The 22033-nt window shown below is 42.2% G+C and overlaps 1 protein-coding gene across 1 annotated transcript; it reads right to left on the minus strand.

The window, feature by feature from the left end:
- Positions 1-2157: 2157 nt before the first annotated feature.
- Positions 2158-3452, minus strand: HMX3 (H6 family homeobox 3). Its single transcript, XM_045022758.1, has 2 exons — positions 3128-3452; positions 2158-2768 (listed from the first exon to the last, which is right to left on the minus strand). The coding sequence occupies exons 1-2, from the start codon at positions 3450-3452 to the stop codon at positions 2161-2163; spliced, it is 933 nt and encodes a 310-aa protein (XP_044878693.1). The 3' UTR covers positions 2158-2160.
- Between the last annotated feature and the right edge of the window lie 18581 nt (positions 3453-22033).

The raw sequence follows: 22033 nt of genomic DNA on the forward strand, positions 1-22033 counted from the left end.
GCGGGGTGTCACCGCCTGGGCAATGGGGCTCTCCCGCAGCCGCCCAGCTGCGCAGGGATCCCAGGGCTGCCCCAGCCACAACCCCCCTGCCCTGTGTGAAACCCGAGCTCCCCCCACGCACCCCCAGCCGCTGCTCCCGGGAACAGAGGATTCGCCACTGGGCAACGCTCCGCTTTGATTCCACCGGGGAACCTTTGCATCTAGTCCCGCGACCCAGGATGTTTGTCAAAAGCCCCCAAGCCCCCCCCCCTCAGGCTGGCCCTTGGTAGAGAAATGTCCTCTGCCGGGAGGGGGGGGGGGCTAGCTATGAATTGTCCCGCTCAACCCCAGGGAACCGGCCCTGGAGGTGTCGCTGGGCAGCTCCCTTTGATTCGAATGACGTTTCCAAAACCCCCTCCAGTTCCAGCAGTCACATACATCATCTCTGCCAGAGATACACCTTGCCGGGCTGAAGTTAAAGAGGGAGCGGGTGCAGCTGGCACGCTTCTGTTTTCTAGGAAGCTTTATGACCCCTGGAGGTACCCTGCCATCTACCATACGCCTGCGAGGCCAATAAAGAGCGGCAGACCGCTCGTAGCCAGGCAGCCCGGAGCCTGGCAATATTTGTATAAAGGCTAAATTCGAAAACCCCTCCCCGTGATAACAACACAGGAGTAAGCAAAGTGGTTGTTCATTTAGTAGAACAATGCGCCCTCTGTCTCACCAGTTCCTGGACGGAGAACCAGTGGGAGGGAGTGTGTGTGTCTAACAATAGGAGGAAATGGGGACGGTTTGAAAGACACCTGTTCTGTCTCATTTTCCAAAGCCACACTTTAAAATGATAAGGAACGGGTTTTATTTATTTTTTTCCACCACAACATTCAGTTATAACAGTACTGGTTGTTTTAAAAAGAGGACCGATTCCTGGCAGAACTAGAGAGGCAACAAAAACAAAAGAAACCAAAAAGAAACCACCTTGGGATGATAGTAAACAATTGTCCTACAACAGGTGAGCAGACAGCAGGAAAGACAGAGAGAATGGAGGCGTCCACACAGCACTTGATTTCAGTCTATTAAAATCCACACACCCCATGGACTCTACAAGAAAACTGTACATAATAGCAAATAAGTTAACATTTTTTCAAAGATTGATTGTCCTTCACTTAAAGCGCTCAGCACACTGAACCTCTTTTCTTTCTTTATTTTAGCAGGACTAGTGTTTATTCCCCCTCCTATCTCTCTCTTTTCACTTTCCTTCCTTCTTTTTAACTACATAAAGGAACGCAATTATACAATGGAAAAAACCACCTTTTCTAGCCATTAAAATAAAAGCAGTGCTTTAAGAATTCTCGTACAATATTGCACAGTTCAAAAGTACAATAGTTTTTTGTTTGTGTTGTTTGTTTTACAAAATAAAACAAAAGGGTACAAGTTTTTTTGAATGCTGAAATACCATTTGAAAGAAAGACAAAAAAAGAAAAAAAACTCCAAAGACAACAATAATCCACAATCAATTGCTTTAAAATCTAAACAAATGATAATAAATAAGGCTCACCCAAAGTGTGTATATAATTAAGCATTTTCTTTTTGGCTGTATTTCTTTCGAGTTATAAAGTCCCATCACAGAAACCTAACGATACAAAACATGGAAAAGTGACCAGGCAAATTTGTACAAAGGTCTGGTTAAATTAAAAGCCACGGTTGGTGGAGTCTTTGAATTGTAACAGAACCACGAAGATTAACACATTTGAGAAAGAAGGGAAGGAACAGAAATTCCATTTTCCGTTAGCATTTGGCAAACATGGAGGAGTAAACCGTGATCATTTATTGATTGTTGTTTACAAAAATAAAACTAAAGCCACAAAGATCAGCGCAAGATTTTGTTCACGTTTACAAAAGATGTAACAATTCTAGTGTTCTCTACAAGTTTCCACTTCAACTCTGGTTTTATTTTTAGGGTTTCCCCCCGCCCCTCTCCTAACAACCACCCATTAAAAAAAGAGCATCAAATATTCGCTTGATGAATTGCACAAATCATTGGAGTACTTACAAAATTACCGATCATTTACAGCTGCTCCGTTTCCTCGGGCCTCTCTCCTGACCTAGAGGTTTGGTGATTTATTTATTTTTTAAGCCACCCCCTCCCCACTGGCGCACCAGGAAGCTGCATGGGGTCAGTTCTCAGACGGGTCGCAGGAGTGGCACTGATGTGACTACAGGGTGGGAGTAGTAGACGGGGTGAGGGAATGTTAAGAGGGGCTGGCTGACGGGCACGTTGGCAGCCGAGCTGCCGTTCTCGGCGGTGGAGTTCTCATGGTAGAGGATAGGCACCCGCACTATTCTCTGGGCGGCCGCGTGGCTGAGATTGGCAGCCTCCAGCTCTGCGGCCAGCTGCCTTTTCCACTTGTTTCTTCTGTTCTGAAACCAGATCTTGACCTGGGTCTCTGTCAGGTGCAGAGATGCTGCCAAGCCGGCCCGCTCCGAGCTGCTCAGGTACCTCTTCATGTCAAAGGTGGACTCCAGCTGGAACACCTGGCTCCGGGAGAAGACAGTGCGGGTCTTCTTCTTTCGGCAGGGCTTCTTCTCCGGGCTGTCCTCCCTGGCTTTCCAGTCCTCCCCGTTCTCCTCCTTCTTCACCTCCTCCGAGTCACTCTCCTCCAGAATGATCTCGTCGGGGCTTTTCGAGTCAAGCTCCTTGTGGTCCGGCTCAGCCTTGAGCAGGGGCTCCGGGGAGTCTCTGTCCGTGCCCGAGGCCGGGGAGGAGTCTCGCAGGAGAGATTTCTCTGCAGCTAAAGAAAACCAAAAACACACCGCACCTTTATCACCATCCGCAAACGCAGCCAGGCCCTAGGAACCAGCCTCCCTGCAAACTTAAGCAACAGAGGGCAAAGAGGAGAGGAGCTGCTGCTCCCTGCTCACCACGGGGCCTTACTGGCACCTTCACCTCCCCCCAGAAAGGAGCCTGCTGGGGGCCACTTAACGCTGCGGTGAAAGCAGTTACTAAATCATCCTGTTCTCAGGGGTAACCGCGTGGGGAGAGCGAGCCCTCGCTCCTGCCCCAGGAGAGGAGAAACCCAGCGGGGCATCTCTGACCCGTGCTAGCGGAGTGAGACAGACAGACAGACCGACAGACCGATTCACTCAGTACCTTCTGGCCTGGGCAGATGGCCTCCCGCGGCGGTCAAGGCGTACGGGTACCACCAGGAGGCTGGGGACCGCTCTAAGTAGTGCGCTTGCAGGGCAAACCTCTGCGCCGGGATCTCAAAGCGGGGGAAGGCGAGATCGCCCACCTGGGAGAGGGCAAAGCCGGCTCCATCCAGAGCCCCCTTGGCGGCCGGGGCGAAGAGCGCTCGGGGCTGCTTGGGAGGCGCCTTGTGGTGGTCGCCGTTGAGCAGGTTCTTGATGGAAAAAGGCGACTCCTTGGGTGGCGGCGGCGGCTGGCTGCTCGGGGGCTCCTGTCCGGTCTCCGGCATCCTCCTCCCGGTCCCTGGCAGGGCAGCGGCGGCTTAGACCATAAACCACCCTCTAACTCCCCTCGAGCGGCAGCGGCAGCCGCCCAGGCGCTGGGCACCCAATCCGGGCGGGGGTGGGGCGGGCGGCGGGGCGAGGACAGGAGGCAGCGCCTCCGTGCATGGGGTGGGGTGGGGGGCTGCTCAGCCGCCGGGCACTCAGAGCCACGGAGCCCGGGACCGAGGGCTGCTGCGGGGAGGAGGACCAGAGCCCGGCTGCTGCTGCTGCTGCTGCGTCAATCTGGCGCCGGATGCTAATGATGAAATCAAAATGTCATCCAAGTTAAATGCAGGGCGTATACGGCGATTGGGCACGCACAATGGCAAATGGGATTAGGCAGCAGCCGAAGGAGAGGGCTCCGCGCAGCCCCAGCCCGATGCAGCAGCAGCAGCAGCAGCAGCGACGGCAGCCTCCCCCCAGCCCCCCTTTAGACGTGGTGCTTTGGCTTCAGGCTATAAGAGCTCGCCTGTTATTGGCTTTATATAGTCCAATTAGGCAGCAAATGAGGACAGGGCTATTAGCACAAAGGGATATTGGCTCTGCTAAAGCACCACTAGACGTGCAGGAGGCAAATGACACAGATCTCAGCGCTCATGCCACAAACCGCCCCCTCACACTTCCTCCTCATGTGGGGTGGTCGGGGGAGGCGGGAAAGAGGCTCAGCGATGCATTGTGTCCTCCTACATCCACCCCCGAGACCGGGGAGAGAGGCACGGATCGCAGGGGGGCAGTTCGTGGTCATTCCCTGATAGAGATAATCAGAAGAACCAAGGCAGAAGGAAGATTAAACATGAATCCAAACAACAGTCTAGACGGGCTGGTCTCCCAGAAATGTATCACTCCCAAATGGATAGGTGACCCGCGTCTCCAACATAGGTCCAGGAGCCGAGCTTCCGCAGATCCCGGTCATAAAGGTGTCACGAGAAGGTGGTTCACCGTTACATAGACTGGGGATCATTGTGCGTTTCCACCCAGCTGTGTGCACACGAATTTTAAAATGGTGTCCTCGACTCACCCAAAATACACTGACAAATTAACCTTTATCAATAGATCATAACTTTGTCTTTAGAGTAACAAAAACCCTGCTTTCAGGAAAAAAGTATTGGATACAGAGCTGAGATATAGAGATATAGAGCTGTGACTCTTATTCTGTTAACGATATTATATTATTTCTATAGTTGAGTAGCTAGCTCGATCGATAGATACTGCGCACAGCAACATGTTACATATGTTACATATAATGCTAACAACGAGGGAGGCTGAAAAGTCTGTGGTTTTTTTAATACTGGTAATTTGTAAAGTGTAGTTTGGTTTTATTCAATAAAAAAAACCTTTAACAAGTATTTCTATGAAGGTATTTTACCTTGATTATATACTTCGCCTTTAAGGGTCTTATTTCCAGCTGATTATCAGTTTAATAGCGAGAAGCCACAGTTTTCCCCTTACGAATATTTCCTAGCCACACGTATGTTCTAAAGTAGAACACAACAGAGTTTGGGACAGGTAGCGTTGTAACAAACCTATTGTCAATGTTAAGAACCAGGCTATTGCTCACAATTTATTTGTTACAATAGGGGGGGAACCCAGCAAAGTTCACACGGCCCGTACTTTGTTGGAAGATCGCTTCTTGTGTTTGCAGATATTTAGGGTTGCGGTTTACACGCCAAAACCAGCAGTTTTGTATTGATACTTCACTTCAAATTTTGCACAATGTGCAATAGCGTCTAACCTGCCATGTCGAACAGTATTTGTCATCTATTTAAATAGTCTAAGTGGAAATGGCAACAAATAGATAAGAAAGCTGATCTGGCAGAATCCGAAGCAAACCCCACGGCGTTTACTCCTTTGCTGGACACTCTTACGAGTTCTTTTCTTTTTCCACTTTGCTACCTTTGTGTTTGACTTGGCACCTACGACTGGCACTTTTTAAAAATGAAGACCAGTTGAACTGCATTGTAGTTTTTCGATATGAATGGTTAATATGGAGTGGGATTTTTAAGTTTACACAATTTGCTGGCTTCATTTCCAATAAAAAAAAACTTCTGTTAAAATAACACTATTTAAAAGAAACCCATTTTATGTTGTGTTCAGGCATTTTCTGAGCATAGTTTTCTGTGGATTTCCATGAACCTCAGTTACATTCTAGCTTGTGTCCTGAAGAGGAAACTGTATTTAAATGTTATACATTTAAACGTAGTTTCCTCTAGAGGAATATCTGTCTCGATATTATACGAATATGTAGGTTTTATGAAATACACAGACAATATTCATATAAATCATATTGCAATAATCTTTCCTGCAATTAGAAACCATATGCTTTTTTAATACGCTTCTGTACCTTGGAATCACTGATGCGCTGCTTATTCTGAGAAACTCCAACAAAGTTTTCCCCACGTGTCCATTCGATTTCAAAATACTGACGTCACGTCATTTTGTAATCTTCTGTCCTGCAATAACAGAATAAAAGCATGATGTCTGTATAGTGACTTTTTTCAGAATAAATGCATCACTGATTCCACGGGTTGGATGAATTCAGCGCTAGTTCGGAGCTCTAGTCCACCAGAAAAAGTTGTACCTTTGGTGCTTTTAGTAAAGAAGACTTTACCCTTACAGACTCAGAATCTGGGGCAGGGAATTACTGGATAGGCTGGTATTTTGCCCACACAAGGACATTTGATGTAATAAATCTAAGATATGTAGGCATTAAAAATACATGTCAGGACACCTCTATTTTTGTAGCTATTTCCCCTTTAGATTAACCAGTTTATTTCTCAGGGTCTTTGCAGAAGATAATGTCTGATCACCTATTTCCAAAGCTGGCAGCTCCTTCGCTTTCATTCTATGATGTCATCCTGATTGTCACACTTTAACATCGGTATGGTCTCTTCTTGGGAGAACAGATCAGAAGAAAGACAAATGACCTCAGCGTCCCAGTCACTCCGGACCTAATTCTCTCGCTTTAAATGATATTTCAAGCACTTCGGCTATTGTGGGAAAAACACCCTTTCTTTTTCTTTCTTTTCTTTTCTTTTTTTTTTAAAGCCTCGTATGACTGTCCCAGTCCGGCTTCATCTCTCTAGTACAAAACTAAAGCGCACAGCGCCCTCTGTTGGAATTCCCCATACTTCGGCAGCAACTCCCGTGTGAGAAACAGAACTGAAGCAAATCAATAGCTATTTTACAAGGCTATAAGGGGGGAAATATCCTTCTCCAAGATCCATCTTAATTCTATATTTGTAAAACCAGCACAAGTTTTGTGTACGGGGAACAGGAGAATTGCATCAGCATAAAACTGGCTCATTGGAACTGGGAGTTTAGAAAAGACCTCAGCTAGAACAGCACTGTCCTGGGAGAACATTGATTCTAACGTCGTGAATTCGATCAGAAGGAAGAAAGTGCAGAGATCCAGACAATTACGGTCCCGCCTTCAGTCGCACGGAATTGGCCCCTCTTTATAAAATATGCCTGCTTGAAAGGGGCGAGCTGTGTAAAGCGGCATTGCAATTTCTGGGCTTTGTTCCGAACAGGAGTCGTCTTGTAAACGTTATTTCACACTGTCACAATAGGCCTCGCGGACGGAGTGCCAAGCCTGCAACGACACCGCAGAATGAGAATTAGGACTAGGACGTGCCGTGAGCTAAACCAGGCCTTTAAACTGAAGAGGCGACGGGTTTGCATCAAGGAGTGCGCGTATTTTCGCACGAGTCCTTTGAAAAGCCTTAACAATCCGTGGTCATCAGTGATTTCTAACTGAGAACAGAGAGTGAGGGAGAGAGAGAAAATACAGGCGGTGTTGCAGGGGGAAGATAGTTTCTAGTTCTTTCGCAGTATGTGCCAACATTGTGTGAAAGCAGATTAAAAAGGACTAAATAGGGAATATCCATACACACAGAAGTGGTAGGTTGAAGGGAAGAATATGCAGGGAGAACGGCATGTCTATAGAACAGGCAGGTCGTAGGGGGAATATGTAGAAGAACATACATATATGCAAAGTATAGGCATAAACTGTGAATGGGAAATACAATGTAGACAAAACATATTGTACAGTCAGAGTGTGGAACAAGATTAATAAGGGAAAACAAATATTTCATTTCTGAAAAGAACTAACTCAAATTCTCTATCAGCTTTGTTGATCATACAGGAGATGTCAATCTTGTGTAGGGAATAGGGCTGGCTGCCTACTGCACTTAAAGGCCAGGCTGTCTCTAAGCTCACCGGCAGGCAGCATGCACTGGGTTGTTCTTTGTCTGTCTTTTCCCAGCATGAGTATCAGAACATAGCAACAGTCTAGTTTGTAGGCTGCCAATCAGCCCCGACAGTGAACCACAGGCTTGTCTCAGAGCGCCTAGATGCCATGGTGATGGGTGCAGGGAAACAGATTACCAAATAGAGATAAAGCAGGTGCTGGGTTTTGGGGTGTGTCAGGCCGCTGAACAAAGCAGGCTTCCACTTGACTTCATCAAGAGGTAGGGCACATGTCTGCTTATGGTCTGAGCCGTCCAACCATTGGGACCAGATTCTGGGCCCTGAATTTTCCATTATACTTGGAAGATTTATTAAGCACAGAATAGTATCGATGTTGCCCAAGCTGCCGCTGAAAGAATTACACATGTGGTTACGTGTAAATCCACTCACTGGGCTTTAGACTGGTAATCTGACATGGTTCTCAATTCACAATTGAATCCAAAATCTGGATTAACAGTCTGAAGAAAAAAATAAATACGAAGTATTCCACTCAGTTAAACCAAGTATAATTCTGAAAATCTGAAATAAATCTGAGTACCTATAATGAGCATCTGGTCTGGCATATAAAAGAGGAAAATCAAATTTCAGCTGTAGATTCAAGAATGGAATGGAGGTGGGGTGGGGGTAGATCTGTCTTTAAACGATTCAACTACTCCAAATTGTAAAATTTCCTTCCTTCATTCCTTTCATTTTAAAAGCTAATCTGGCTCATTCTGAATCTAGCTCTCATTGAAAGTACATGGAACAAACAGGTATAACCTTCCTTAGACAATAAGGAGCTGTCCAGCAATGTGAGTTTTTAAGCAAACTCTTGCAGTCAGGGACATCCTGAGGATTTGTGTCACTCCCTGGAAAATTAGGGGTCTATAACCCACGAATGGATTACACTGATCCAGCAATGTAATATTTTCATCTGCGGCAGCTACAGTCTTGAACAGATATTCTTCAATTTATGTAACCTTTTTTCAGACCATGATGAGATATAGAACAGAATGGGAATTGCTCATACAACATGTTGCAATAAATACTCTTCAGGTATTGCTGAGTTATGTGCTTGTAACAATCACGATAGGGCTTGAACTAGAGACAAATTTAAATATCCAATTTAGGGGTTTGCACTGTCACCCATCAGGGTAGTATCTGAATGGCTTCCTCATTCATTAGACTGGAAAGAATGAAGTCCCGAGTGAAAATGTATATTACATTTCTTGGTCACCTATATGTTATATATTTTGGCCCCTATAGTTACAAAGTCCTGGAAAGAAATGACTGAATTCAGAAGAAGTCCCAAGATAGATACAGAAATGACTAAGCCGAGAGGCATATCTGCAGAGGGAGAGGGAAGGGGATGCCAGCAATTGGCCTTAGTAGTTTATGAGCATCTTCTGTGCACATAGGCATCGTTTTCACTTAAAGGCAGCCTGCAAAAGGGGAGGGCGGATGATGACACAGGCTTATGCCCTTTTTTTTGCTTCTTTGGGAAAGAGGCCTGGCAAGTGGGGTGTTTTCCCCCTTCTGCTTGCTTTTCACTTTAGAAATCAAGTCTGATCACCCCTGTGTTGCTGTCGGTCTCAGATGGATTGGATACTCGCTCTGCTCTTAACTGAAAGGGCTGAGGTGCTAAATCCTTAACAAAGGCTCCCTCTTTCCTCAGTGTTTGAGTTAAACAGGTTTTAAAACTCCCCAACCAAAAGAGTGTTTTAACAGGCTGTATTAAAAGATCATAATTTTACTAGTTCTCCAGTTGTCTATGGAGTCTTCCAGGGTAGAAGAGACCTGAATTACTAATGTAAAAAGCAGGGGGACAGACTGCGCTGTTGTTGCTGAAAGAAACCTTGATCTTGCAGTCCTCTTTTATATATCATAAAGAAGCCAAAAAAAACCCCCAAAACAACCCAAAACTCCAGCCTTTTTTTCTTTTCCCATTTCCGGTCTCTTTTGTTATCAGGGAACACAGAGTTATTATTTTTACATCCATCACAACAGGATATGGGCACAATGGCCCCATCGTCAGACAGTGTAAATCAAGGTAGCTCCATGCCTCACCTATTTTTGTTTATTTAATTTGTGTTTCTAGAACTGGATTGCTATCATTGTGGTTTAAATACATAATTATTTCATTAGTGTTTCCATTCAAAATTAATTGGCTAATCTACACATGAATCAGTTGTGTAAATGTGATGTTTGCAATAGTTGCTTGATGTGATTTAGAGTAATTGCTTATTTTTAGGTTTAGCCTTGTGTTATACTGCAAAGTGATTTATCTGATGGTTTATCTTATCCGAATACTTTCTCTTTTTTGTGTTTTTTTTTAATTTTATTTTTATAAAGAAACATTTCTGAAGAGCCATGGAACACATTTGCACCATGTGATTTTGAGATTACATGTTATATCATCTTTGCTCTATGATGCAGTACTATAAGCCATACAAACTTTATATGTTTGGAGAATTATCAGCTGCAAGATATTCTGGGTTAGTCTATTCAGGTTCTTGTATCACTCTCACCACCATAGTATCTGAGCATCTTCAAGAAGTGAATTAAGTGATCTGATAAACATCTGTCCCAGAGGGTTTGCTCTTTCTTTCATCCCCTCCACAAGATGTGTGTGTGCAGTAGAATATTTTGAAAGTTATTTTGTTTGTTTATAAAAGGGCCCATGCTGCTTTGTATTTCTATTAGAGAAAGCAAGTTGGAAGAGTGCACCTTAGACTTGGAGGCTTCTTAGCTCCTGTGGGAGTTAGTTCCCCCAAACTGTCTTCTGCACAGACAAGCTTTGCCTTTGCAGTAGAAAGTTCTGTTTGCCAGAGGAATAGAGTTGTTAACCATGGGCCCTAGAATCATAGATTATTAGGGTTGGAAGGGTCCTCAGAAGATCATCTAGTCCAACCCCCTGCTCAAAGCAGGACCAATCCCCCAATGGCCCCCTCAAGGATTGAACTCACAACCCTGGGTTTAGCAGGCCAATGCTCAAACCACTGAGCTATCTCTTCCCCCCTGCCCCAGACCACTTACTGCAGAAGCACAACACCTTGCAGTAAGAGTTTTAGGATCAGGCCTGAACACACTTGCATTTAACATTCTAGTGCACTTGCCCAGCAGTCTGATATAGCAGGGTATTTAAGCACATGGTTAACTTTAAACACGTGCTTAAAGTAATTTGTTGAATTGGGGCCTACTTGGGTGGCAACATGCCTGTGCAGAGTCAGAAAAAAAAGGGACCAGGAACACAGAAAACAGTTTGTCTCTGTGTAAATTATTCCTCCAGCATGGGCAGACTAAATTCAACCTTCACCAGTCATCTATAATGGATACTTCCACCGTCAGATACATTTTAAGGCTGCCTCTTCCCTTATTTTATCCGGGCAGCAAAACCCCCTTCCTTAAACACCAAAGACGGATCAGTGCACGCTTTAAACCACTACCAAAGTCTAGGATGTTTTATGACATAAACATTACAAATGGTATCTCTTATTCATTTATTGCAAATTGTTAAATAATTACAGGGGATAATTTAAATTCCAGTTATATACAAAATCTTCTGTATGTGTAAGTTCTTCAATCGCTTCCTTTGTAATAGCCCACTGGAATCAAATGTCAATTACAAGTAAATGGAAAGCAACTTTAATTGCAAATGGAATGTTTATGGTGTAGAATAGACTGAAGGGTTCATCAGCACGAGTTTGGGATGGATGCATTACTCACGAGTGAAGAAGCCATGAGTAAGTTATTTTGGACATCCCACTCCACTATGATTTGTTCTGTGTTTATACAACAGATGGTATGGAAAAGCTATTTTAAGAATGCTTTAGAGAGTTTTACATTCTTTGTTATTTAACATTTTCTTGAATCCCTTCATCAATAAAGCCAAGTGCCTTCATTACTAGGAGTCACAATGTCAAGGGCTCAGAAGGAGAGAAAAATTAAAAGTAGTAAATGTAAAACATCTCCAAAAATGACCTAAAATAACCTTTCTGTCCCTACAAATGGAATGACTGTACAAGTCTCATGTCTCAGGCCTTTCCAGGACCTGACGTGACCCACTGGCAGGCTAACAGTCTCTCCCTCAAAATAGGATAAAGTTCTCATATCTAGCCCTGTGGGGCTGTGAGAAAACAGAACTTTTCATTTCTGACACTTTTGTTTATGGAACCTGGGCGGAACCTGACCTGTGTTGGCCTTCAGGATGGGGTAATTTCTGAAGGAAGGAGAAAACATTTCTAGGTGGGTTTATTATTGTAAAATGCCATCTGTCTGAAGCTGCTCTGTGGTTTGGAGTGTGACACTAAGTCCAAGAAAAACTGATTAGTAGGCATGTCATATGGCCTTGTGCAATATTATGTATAATATGTATATGTATAATATTGCACAGGTATGAGGAGGTGATATTATCACAAGCCTGCACAGCTATCCCCTCCCCATAAGGGCATGACACAAGTCTATTTCCTATATTTACAGTACTATACTGTGTAGTAGTAAAAGTTGATAAAATAAGCAACCACCAACCCAGATATTAAAACCCAAATGAAATCTGCAGTCAATTTATATCAAGCACTCTACCCAATCAACAACGTATAAAAAGTTGTTTCCTTCACTTTGCCCCATTAAACATGCATGCATCATCCCGCACAATCAGAAGCAAACTCACAGCACTGTATTGCAGGAAAAGCAAATGTTGGCTAAAGATACTGGGACAAAACCTTGTCTTATGAAAACTGTAATGGGATCTTTGCTATCCATGCAGAATAGGAAGGACCTAACCTCTCAAAGTCTCATCCAAATGACCCACATGCAGTAAACTTCATGGTAACTCAATTCACCTGTTTCAGAAGGTTGAAGAGTTGAATCATCCCTGCTGATTTTGGAACCTGTGGCTCTTGAGACCCTCCATTCCAAGCCTGATGCTTATGACACCAAGCCAAAACCGCCTGAACAACATCTATAAGTGATGAAAAAGCAATACAGATTATGATAACATCCATTATGGTATAATATGGAGAAGAAAATTTCTACACTGTCTCAAATAGCTCACTTCTTAGGCATATTGGGACCAGACCTGTGTTGAGCCCATTCTAGGAGCTGCTGAGAACCTTCAGCTTCCACTGAAGTCAACAATAAATCTAGAACCTCTCAGGTATCCTTTAAACCCCTTCCAAGGGAGAGTGGTGACCAAACATTTTACTGAACTGACTGGAAAAAGAATTGGTATAATCCACACTTAACCACCTGTATAGTCAAAACCCAGACAAATATAGATTATTTATGTGCAACTCAATGAGAACAAAATAGACAATATATGTGTGTACAGCAGCTAAATTATCTGCAGTTTTAGGAGTTCCTAAATAATCATTTATTTAAAAGTTGTTACAGTCCACTGAGTCAAAAATCAGTTTCTTAAAAAGACTCACACATTAGATTTATATCATAGACCCTGCCAATTCCACATGAACTATTATAGATATCAGCTAAATATTGCACTTTATGAAAAGATCCTAAGATAATTCTGCCCCTTCTGGGAACTTTGGGATAAATAGACTTTGAATAGGAATAAGCCTGATCTCGAGTTGGTAAAACCAAAAAATAACTTGTGGTTTTGCAACATAAGTTAATTGTGCTAGTATTTCATATATAGATAGCTTCCATCCAATGATCTCAATGTGCCTTTCTAACATAAAAAGGGCTCTCTCATGCTTTTAAGCCACAATACTTCTATGCAGAGGAAGGCTGCTCCAGCAGGAGCAATGGTAAGCCCTGTGCCTCGGACAGGTGCAATGTTTCCTAGAATTTCAAGAAGCCCAGGAAGAATTCATTTAATAAGGTGCAGTGTTCATTCCCTTCCTCTGTCTCTTCCCATAATTACTAGCTTTTTTGGCTGGTGCAGCAAGGGACCAAGCCTCTCTCATGCCTTTTGCAGAGGTAATAAGATCACAAAGTCCTTATACTCTTCTGAGTGTAAGCACTCACCCGTGTCTGGTTCTCTACGAGGACACATAGCCAGGGAAGTTCTATATGTCTCCTCCTCCATTACACACCCACACAGGGCTGAGTACAATCTAGCCCTAGTTAATTAAGCTTCTTACCCCTCTGTAGGTAGGTATTCATATCCCCATTTTACAGATGAAGTAACTGAGGCACAGAGAGATGCATTGTCAAGGTCACCTAGGAAGCCCGTGACTGAGCCTGGAAGATAGCCCATTCCTTCAAAACTAAATTCTAAACCTCTAATTTTGTCCCTCTCTGCTAACTGTGTATTTATATAAGTGTTCATTTACATACACTTTGTACATATATATGGAAGATTTTTTAAAAAATTGTATGTTCTAGTTGAACATTATGAAAAACACCCTGGAAATTCTCCAACAATAAACTCAGTTAAAATAACATCACCAATTTGCCTTAAACTCACACCTGCCAGGAAAGTTAAAGCTAAACTGGCAAATAAACCATCTTTAATTCATCACCCCATGCCTATTTATCACAACAGATTGGCTCCTTTCCCAGGGATCTTTGAACAAGAATGGATATTTCATAGGCCGAGCCAAATGCTGCTCCTGCCTCATTATCTGCAGTGGAACTGATGTGGTCCTACTGTTTAGGGAGGTGGATGTGGGGCTATGCAGGCAGGGTGTAGGGATGGGGCATGGTTGGGCCAGTGGAGAGTCATGGAGAGACTGGAGGATCCACTGCTATAGAAATCCTCCATTTACATATATACATAGCTTCATTAGGGACTGCTGGAACCTTCATGGTGCAGCCATGCAATGGTTCCATGAAACGCCTGTTAACCAGAATGCATGTGCCCGATGTCCATCTCAGCTTTGCAGTCTAGGATCTGGGCTTCGAATTTGCTCCTCTCTGAGAAGTCATATGAGGCTACAAGAAGGCTGGTTACAGAATCAAGGACTTTCCATCTTAGATATGAATATTCCAGTTTAGGACCATCCATGATTCACATTGGAAGAACGGATAAAGAGGGACAACATGTTCATATCAGCAACCAGAGAGAATTAAAGTTTAATTCACTATTGTGAAAGGCAACAAGTGACATGATTATGAGTTAGCATATATATGAAATGTGATACTAATACACACTACAGTTTATTTACAATGGAATACAATTAACAAAATAATATGAACAACATTGCGTATTATATATTCAATGCCCTGTACAAATGCTAACTAATTCATCCTCAACACCCTACAGATATATATTCTTATAATATGTTATTATCCCCATTTTATAGATAGGGAAACTGAGTCCCAGAAAGACTAAGAGACTTGGACAATGCTTTTACTGTAAGTTATAGCAGATCAAGGAATATTAAGCAAATCAGACAGATCACCTTGCTCCTTATATAATTCAGTCAGGAAAACAGTACATTGCACACATCAAGATATAGTGAAGAGTTTATTATGCTTTGCAACTTTGCTATGCTTGACAGCTGCAAAGGAATGAAGGATATACAGACTACTCTGAAATAATCCAGGGCAAATGTTCAGACATCTCCAACGCCTTTTCCATTTTATTCATCAGATATAACACTTACTATTTGCCACTAATATCTTACTCATGAGCTTTATTGCAAATAGTAACCAAAGCAGAATCTGCCTCATAGTCAGTTCATTTAACTGAAAGGTAAGGCCTTTGGGCAGTTCCTTCACATTAGGGATAGGTATTGACTGAACAGCTGTACAAAAATCCTCATTAGGAAGAAATTTAAATCAAATAGAGATAAGATACTTACTGCTTAGCTATAGAATGTTAGAGCTTTTTGTTGCAAAGGCTGATTTTATAATTCAAATAAAATGATCAGGGATTGCAGAACTCTGCTCAAAATTTCTGGATGTCATTGATAATGTCCTGCACATTTATAAATAAGATTTGAAATGATACTATATTGATAAGAATGCTTTGAGGCAGTATGATAGAGAGCAAATTATTGATAGCTCTGAATTTTCATAAGATAAATATAATGGGATGGCAAACTGAATACAATGCTCAGGTGGCAACCATATCTAAGGAAGCTTGAGAGATGTCTGGCCTTGTTTACAAAAACATCTATTTGTGAGCAAGACTGAACCCTACATTTTATAGATGACTATTCTAGCTAACTGGCTTCAGCTGGGTTCTATGCAACTGTGTATAATAACTAGGTTTCAACTTACGTGCCCCTGGGTGCCCCAGAAATTCCCGATGTATATGCTTTAGAGCTTAAACATGCTCCACTGAAGTTGATGTCAAAGTCACAATGATTTCAGTCACAGGAAAACTGATATTCCCTTTGTGTTGCCACCTTTGCCTAGAATTTATCTCATTCTTCCTTTAAACAGTTACTCAGAATGGCACGTACCCTGTTTTCAGCACTTTGGACAGCGACACAGGCACTCCGTCTCTGATCCTCCCCACTGAATTTGTATGTGTGCCTGTCTGTGTAAGAGTTCATAGATATACATATACACAAGGGCAAATATCTTCAATATATTTTAGTGATGAGATTCCTGGTGCAGATTTCTATTCCAGATCCCTATGTTCTGCACAAAGTCCATCTGTTGAAATCTCACTAATATCAATGGAAGTTCAGGGGGAGACTTTCAAAGGAATAAATGTGAGTTAGGTAGCCAACTTAATGCACAGAATAGACAGTAGAGATCAGCACTGGAGAGACCAGAATTTTGTCTGTGATTTCATGTTTTATTGTCTTTGGCCCAATCCTGCAACTTGCGCTCAAAGAACTGTAATTGACTTCAGTGGCAGTCACATGTATGCATGGGCTGCAGGATCAGGTCTTCTGTGTGCTTGTATGAGCATAATTTAATTGATAATTACATTAATTAATTAATTAAAATGCTTTTGTCCCTTAGGTCAAAACTAAGAATTAGAAATGTTCTGGTGTTATAAAATTCTCAAACATGAAAATAATGAAGTAGTCACATCTGAGTATACATTCTAAGATTACAGACTAAAAACAAGATTTTGTGTTACTTGTGCCCTCCAATACTTCAGAGAAAGTTCAAGAAAACTACAGCTTGGTTTATTTTAATATCAGAGAATTTTATAAGAAGACATGGACATTTTATCCCTTTCCAACAGAGTGACTCACTGCCCGTGTATTCTACAGCAAGTATTTTTGTTCTTCTTAGAGACAGACCAAAGTTTATACAATATGTGTAACTTTGAGAAAATGGAAAAGGCATTGACAATATTAACTGTTTCATAAATACTATCAGATAGGATATGTTTTTTTATTGCCTTGGTTTAAACCTTGTTACTGAAAAACCTATAACTTGCCATTTGTTTATACTTTTCTTGGCATACAAGCCAGATATATTATCGCAAGTGAAGATAATAAACTATTACAGGCCTCATTCTTTTCACTCTACTTTCAGGCCTGGACTCTTTATCAAAAGAAAAGTGCAATTTATTGTTGGAATGTTATAATTGTTCTATCTGGCTGTAAAAATGGGTAAAGGACTAGTAATTACAAAAACCCAGATAGCAACCCACTGTTACTCCCATTGGTGAACAGCTATTCACACAAGTAATCCTATTAACTTCAGTGGGATCCCATGCATCAGTAACTGCTCACCCATGGGAATTAAGGGGGAAATCACAAGATAGCTCCCAAAGAATTCAATGTAATATCAATTGAAAATGACTAGAGAGACAGTAGGGTGACCAGATAGCATGTGTGAAAAATCGGGACGGTGTGGAGGGTAATAGGAGCCTATATAAGAAAAAGCCCCAAATATCAGGACTGTCCCTATAAAATCAGGACATCTGGTCACCCTAAGAGACAGAAAGCCACCATCTTGCTTAATGGCTGACAGATCATAGGGCATATTCTATCTGTGACTTGTGAGCAAAACCTCCTTTGACCTCAACAGCAATTGTGCACAAAACAGTTGTGATACCCTTATTCACACTGAATAGTACCCTTAGACCATAAGCAGTCCTGCTAAGATCAGTGAAGTTACTTGTGGAGTGATGTACTACTAAATGTTAGGATATCTCAGTCTGCCCCAAAAGTAGTATCGGACTCACAGTTTGCGATAAAAGAAATGCTGCTCAGTATCTGAATTAGGGACCTGATCTGAATTAGGGACCTGAAGCAAGTAGGAGTCTTTCCAATTAACGCAGTGGGCTTTGAATCAGTATTTTTTGTGCACTAGCAATAGCAGGATACATCCCTAATTAATGCCTAAGGTAATCTGTTTTGATTATAAGCATTTATTTATCTCATAAAAAATGGGTGCCAACATCTAGAATGCAATGTAAGCTACGATATGTAGGCTCGTTTGGTGTCACTTGATAAAGTACTTTTACGGTGCTCCATTTGGTGTTACATGTAAAAAATACTAGAGCATTATGCTCACATACATTTTAAATAAGAGCTTCAATATTATGCTGTCCATTTAAAATAATTTTATTAAAATGGGCAGAAAAGTGATGCTGTAAAAGTTGAGATCTTGAATGCAGGCAGGGAAATAAAGAAGGGGGGGGAAGTGGCTATTCTTTAAAATTCATGGAAGTAGTGGCAAGATTGTTCTGTGCTACCCTCTTCATTATGGATGACGCCAATGCAGTCTTGGGTCAGTGTCATATAATTGCACAACATCCAGCAACCTAAAAAACATGCCTAATAGGAGTCTCCGATTTTGCCTTGATCTGTACACAGAATAAGTGCAGAATATTCACTAATGTCCTGACCCTGCCAGCTGTTCTGCTTGTGCAGCCCTGTGGGATTTCAGTAGGGCTCTGTGAAGACATAGGGGTCTGTTTGTGTCGAACAGCTCACAGAACTGGTCTCTAAGCATGAAATAATCCCTGTGCAGGGCACCCACACTGGACCATCAATTAATGACCCCTTCTCTACTTGCCTCTTGCTAAGGAACTAAGGAGGATCAGGCAGCGCTTTGCTATTTTATTTGAATATTTATTTTATTCCTTGAGTTGCTGCTGCTGTAATTAAGAGTAAATCAGTAACATTCAACTTAGTCAACATGCTTTGTTTCCTGATTTTTTTTAGGGCATGTTGTAGGAGCTGCTCTTGGGCTTCCTAAAATTTGTGGGAAGGGGAAATGGATAGTGCAAGGAGCAGCTGTTGAGGCACAGGAGCAGCAGGCAACAAAACTAAGGGTCAGCCTGATTTTCCTGTTACAAATTCTTGTGCAATGTACATGCCCAGAGCTTACCTGCGCAGATCTTGCACTCATCCTCAGTGGGCTTGATGTTCAGTCTGCCTTCACCATTCATAAGCCTTTGGAAAATCCCACCTTTTAGTGTTTGCCTGAAGGTGCTCTGGATGGTGGCAACTGCTTCTTTGAAAATCCAGCTCTGAAAGGAAAGTTGGTAAACTTGTAACCAATATATTAGGGACCAGATTGGAAGGACTCCATTGACTTCAGTGGGCACTGGATCAGGCCCTAAAGGAATAGCATCCAACAAATAGTGCATTTTAAACAGTCATACTTCTCTTCCACTTTATTCCCAATAATGCAACAATAAATCCCATTAAAACTATTGCCATCAACTCAAATATACCAGTTACAATGGAGGGCCTACACAGAATGCTATTTAAATTGTAAGCTCTTTGGGGCAGGGACCATCTACTACTCTGTGTTTGTACAGCACCTAGCACAATGGGACCCCACTCTTGGTTACCCGTTGGGCACTGCCATAATAATAAACAACCATAATGACGATTATACAAACATAATAATGACGATGCAAGCAAGATTTCCTTTTCATCTCTCAATATAAAAACAAATGTGACAAACAATGGTCTCCATTTAGAAGCATTTCTCTTATCAGGTCATATTTATCTCATCACTATATTACAGCCTAGGAACAGCAAAATGCATGCAATTAACTGCAACAAGGCCATTATTGCAATATCCTTTGCTAACCACTACAACTGTAGAAAGCTTGAACTGGGTAGATCCAAGCTGAAATACCTCAACAAAATTCCACTTACCTGTAATGTATTTGTTTGCCTTTATTCCCCACCAATTTTAATGACTCACAATTAAATAAAAGCACCCCCCATTCACAATATCTCCCTGCTCATCACCCCTCTACGGCCACAATTTTAATTTTGCCCTATTACATTTTCATGGTAGCAGATTGTTATGTCAGTTGCCAGGATTATGAGTCATCATGTACTGTAGGAAGTAATGATCATCCAAAAAGCAAACGGAGATGGGTAGTGAAGGAGAAATCACTTATGCAAATAGAAATATTTTCAATAATGATCAACAGCGTGAGAAGGAATATAGAAAAATTACATTATACAGATTAGCTTCATTTTAAAAATGTTCCCTAAGTGCTAAAGAGTTTCCCATCCTCATTTTTTCCCCTTTAAACTCTGTCATTTGTACAGCCTATTAACCTTTAACTTTATGACTATTCTAACGTGAAATACTGGCAGCATTTAAGTTTGAGAATACTAGAGCCCTACCTTCTGGGTTGGCAACAGAGGTGAAGCACTCTCTTTTAAATCAGTCATTTTTAATATCAGTCCTATACATGCAGCATCAGGGAGACTATTTTTAGACTCGCATGCTGATGTTATTTATAATAAATGCTGTACTGATTCCAGTCATCTCTCTTGGAATTTCCCTCCTGCCTCCCATTGTAACCTTATATTTCTACTTAAATATAGGAGGGTAAATCAAATTAAATGACTTCTTTAATAAAAGTTCCACATTTCCTAAAAAGACATTTTATTAATGATTTGTATTATGGGTAACACTGGAGCCTCCATCCAAGATCGGGGCCCCATAGTGCATACATACACCATACAAACATATAGTAAGAAACAGTCCTTGCCCTGAAGGGCTTACAATCTAAATGGATAAGAGAGATAAAGCATAGGAGAAGAAATAGAGAAAACGTGACTTACCCAAGGACACCTAGCAGGTCACTAGAAGAGCTGGGAATAGAACGCATGTCACTTGAGTGGATCTCAAACTTTTTTTTCGCGGACCACTTGAAGATTGCTGAGGGTGTAGGCAGACCACTTAATGATCTTTCCACATGTTATTTGTACGATTAGCTAACTATTGTAAAGCGCTTTGGATAAAAGCACTATATAAAAAAAACCTGTAATAATAATTCATGGTTTTTTTGTTCTACAAATAAAAGCACACAACTCATATTTTAATACCAGTAGTCTTACCTTTCTAATGCAATGGATGTGCCCTCCCTTCCCCGCCACAGCAGCCACAGAGCTGAGGCTGGGAAGGAGGACCATCTCTCCCTGGCAGCGGCAGCCCTGGAGCTAGGGAAAGTCGCCTCTTTCTCTGGTCGCCATAGCCCTGCACATCCCAAATTCCCCCCACCCCCTCTTCTCACCCCATTGCCCCCTCCCAACTACCCGCTATTCCCCCCAAGGCCACCCCCTCACCTTACATGTGCATCTTCTCCAGGGTCCAGGCACCTAATTAGTGGAGCCACACTAATTAGGTAGGTGACCTCTCATTTGCTCATGTGCGGCCACCCAAGCATGCACCTTAGAGGGAACTATCCACGGACCACCTGAATGGAGCTCATGGACCACTGGTGATCCACAGGCCACAGTTTGAGAACCTCTGCACTAGATGATGCTGTCTCATCTATGGGTATCTTTGTTAAACATTATGTTAGCAATGAGTTTTCCCACCATAAAGCAGCATAAATTATAAAGGGCTTTTTCTCTCTGCAATCTAGTGGCAGAGATGGCTCCGAGCAGCATAGTTTGTATCCATATCTTAATTACCCTAAATTAAGGAGAAGAGGTCACTTCCCCCACAACATTTGCGTCTGCATCTAGTATTGAACTTCAGTCAAATTCAGGGGAACAGATCCAGGGATGTAGCTTGTGTCCCAAATCGTGAAAAATGTCAATAGTTTCCAACCGCTCAAATTAAAACTGACCTCCCATACAATGTTACGAGTTGGGAAAATGGGCTATAGCACACCATGTTGCAAAGACATCTTTTTTTCTCAGGCATTTGATGACAGGATGGGATGAGGTTTGGACAGAGCATAACGTTTTGAATGGTACATTTTGGGGTCCTATTGATTATGATTGCAGCAGAGGATTTAAGTAGTTTAATGTTGTTGTTTTTTATTTTTCCAAATTATAAGAGTGTCCAGAGCTTGGCATGGGAACTTCCATTATTTTATCACTTCAAAAGTTTTTTTTCTCCTGCTGATGATAGCTCATCTCAATTGATTAGACTCTTCCTGTTGGTATGCATACTTCCACCTTTTCATGTTCTCTGTATGTATAAATATCTCCTGTCTGTGTGTTCCATT

This window comes from Mauremys mutica, chromosome 7, assembly GCF_020497125.1.
Source record: "Mauremys mutica isolate MM-2020 ecotype Southern chromosome 7, ASM2049712v1, whole genome shotgun sequence".
NCBI lineage: Eukaryota > Metazoa > Chordata > Testudines > Geoemydidae > Mauremys > Mauremys mutica.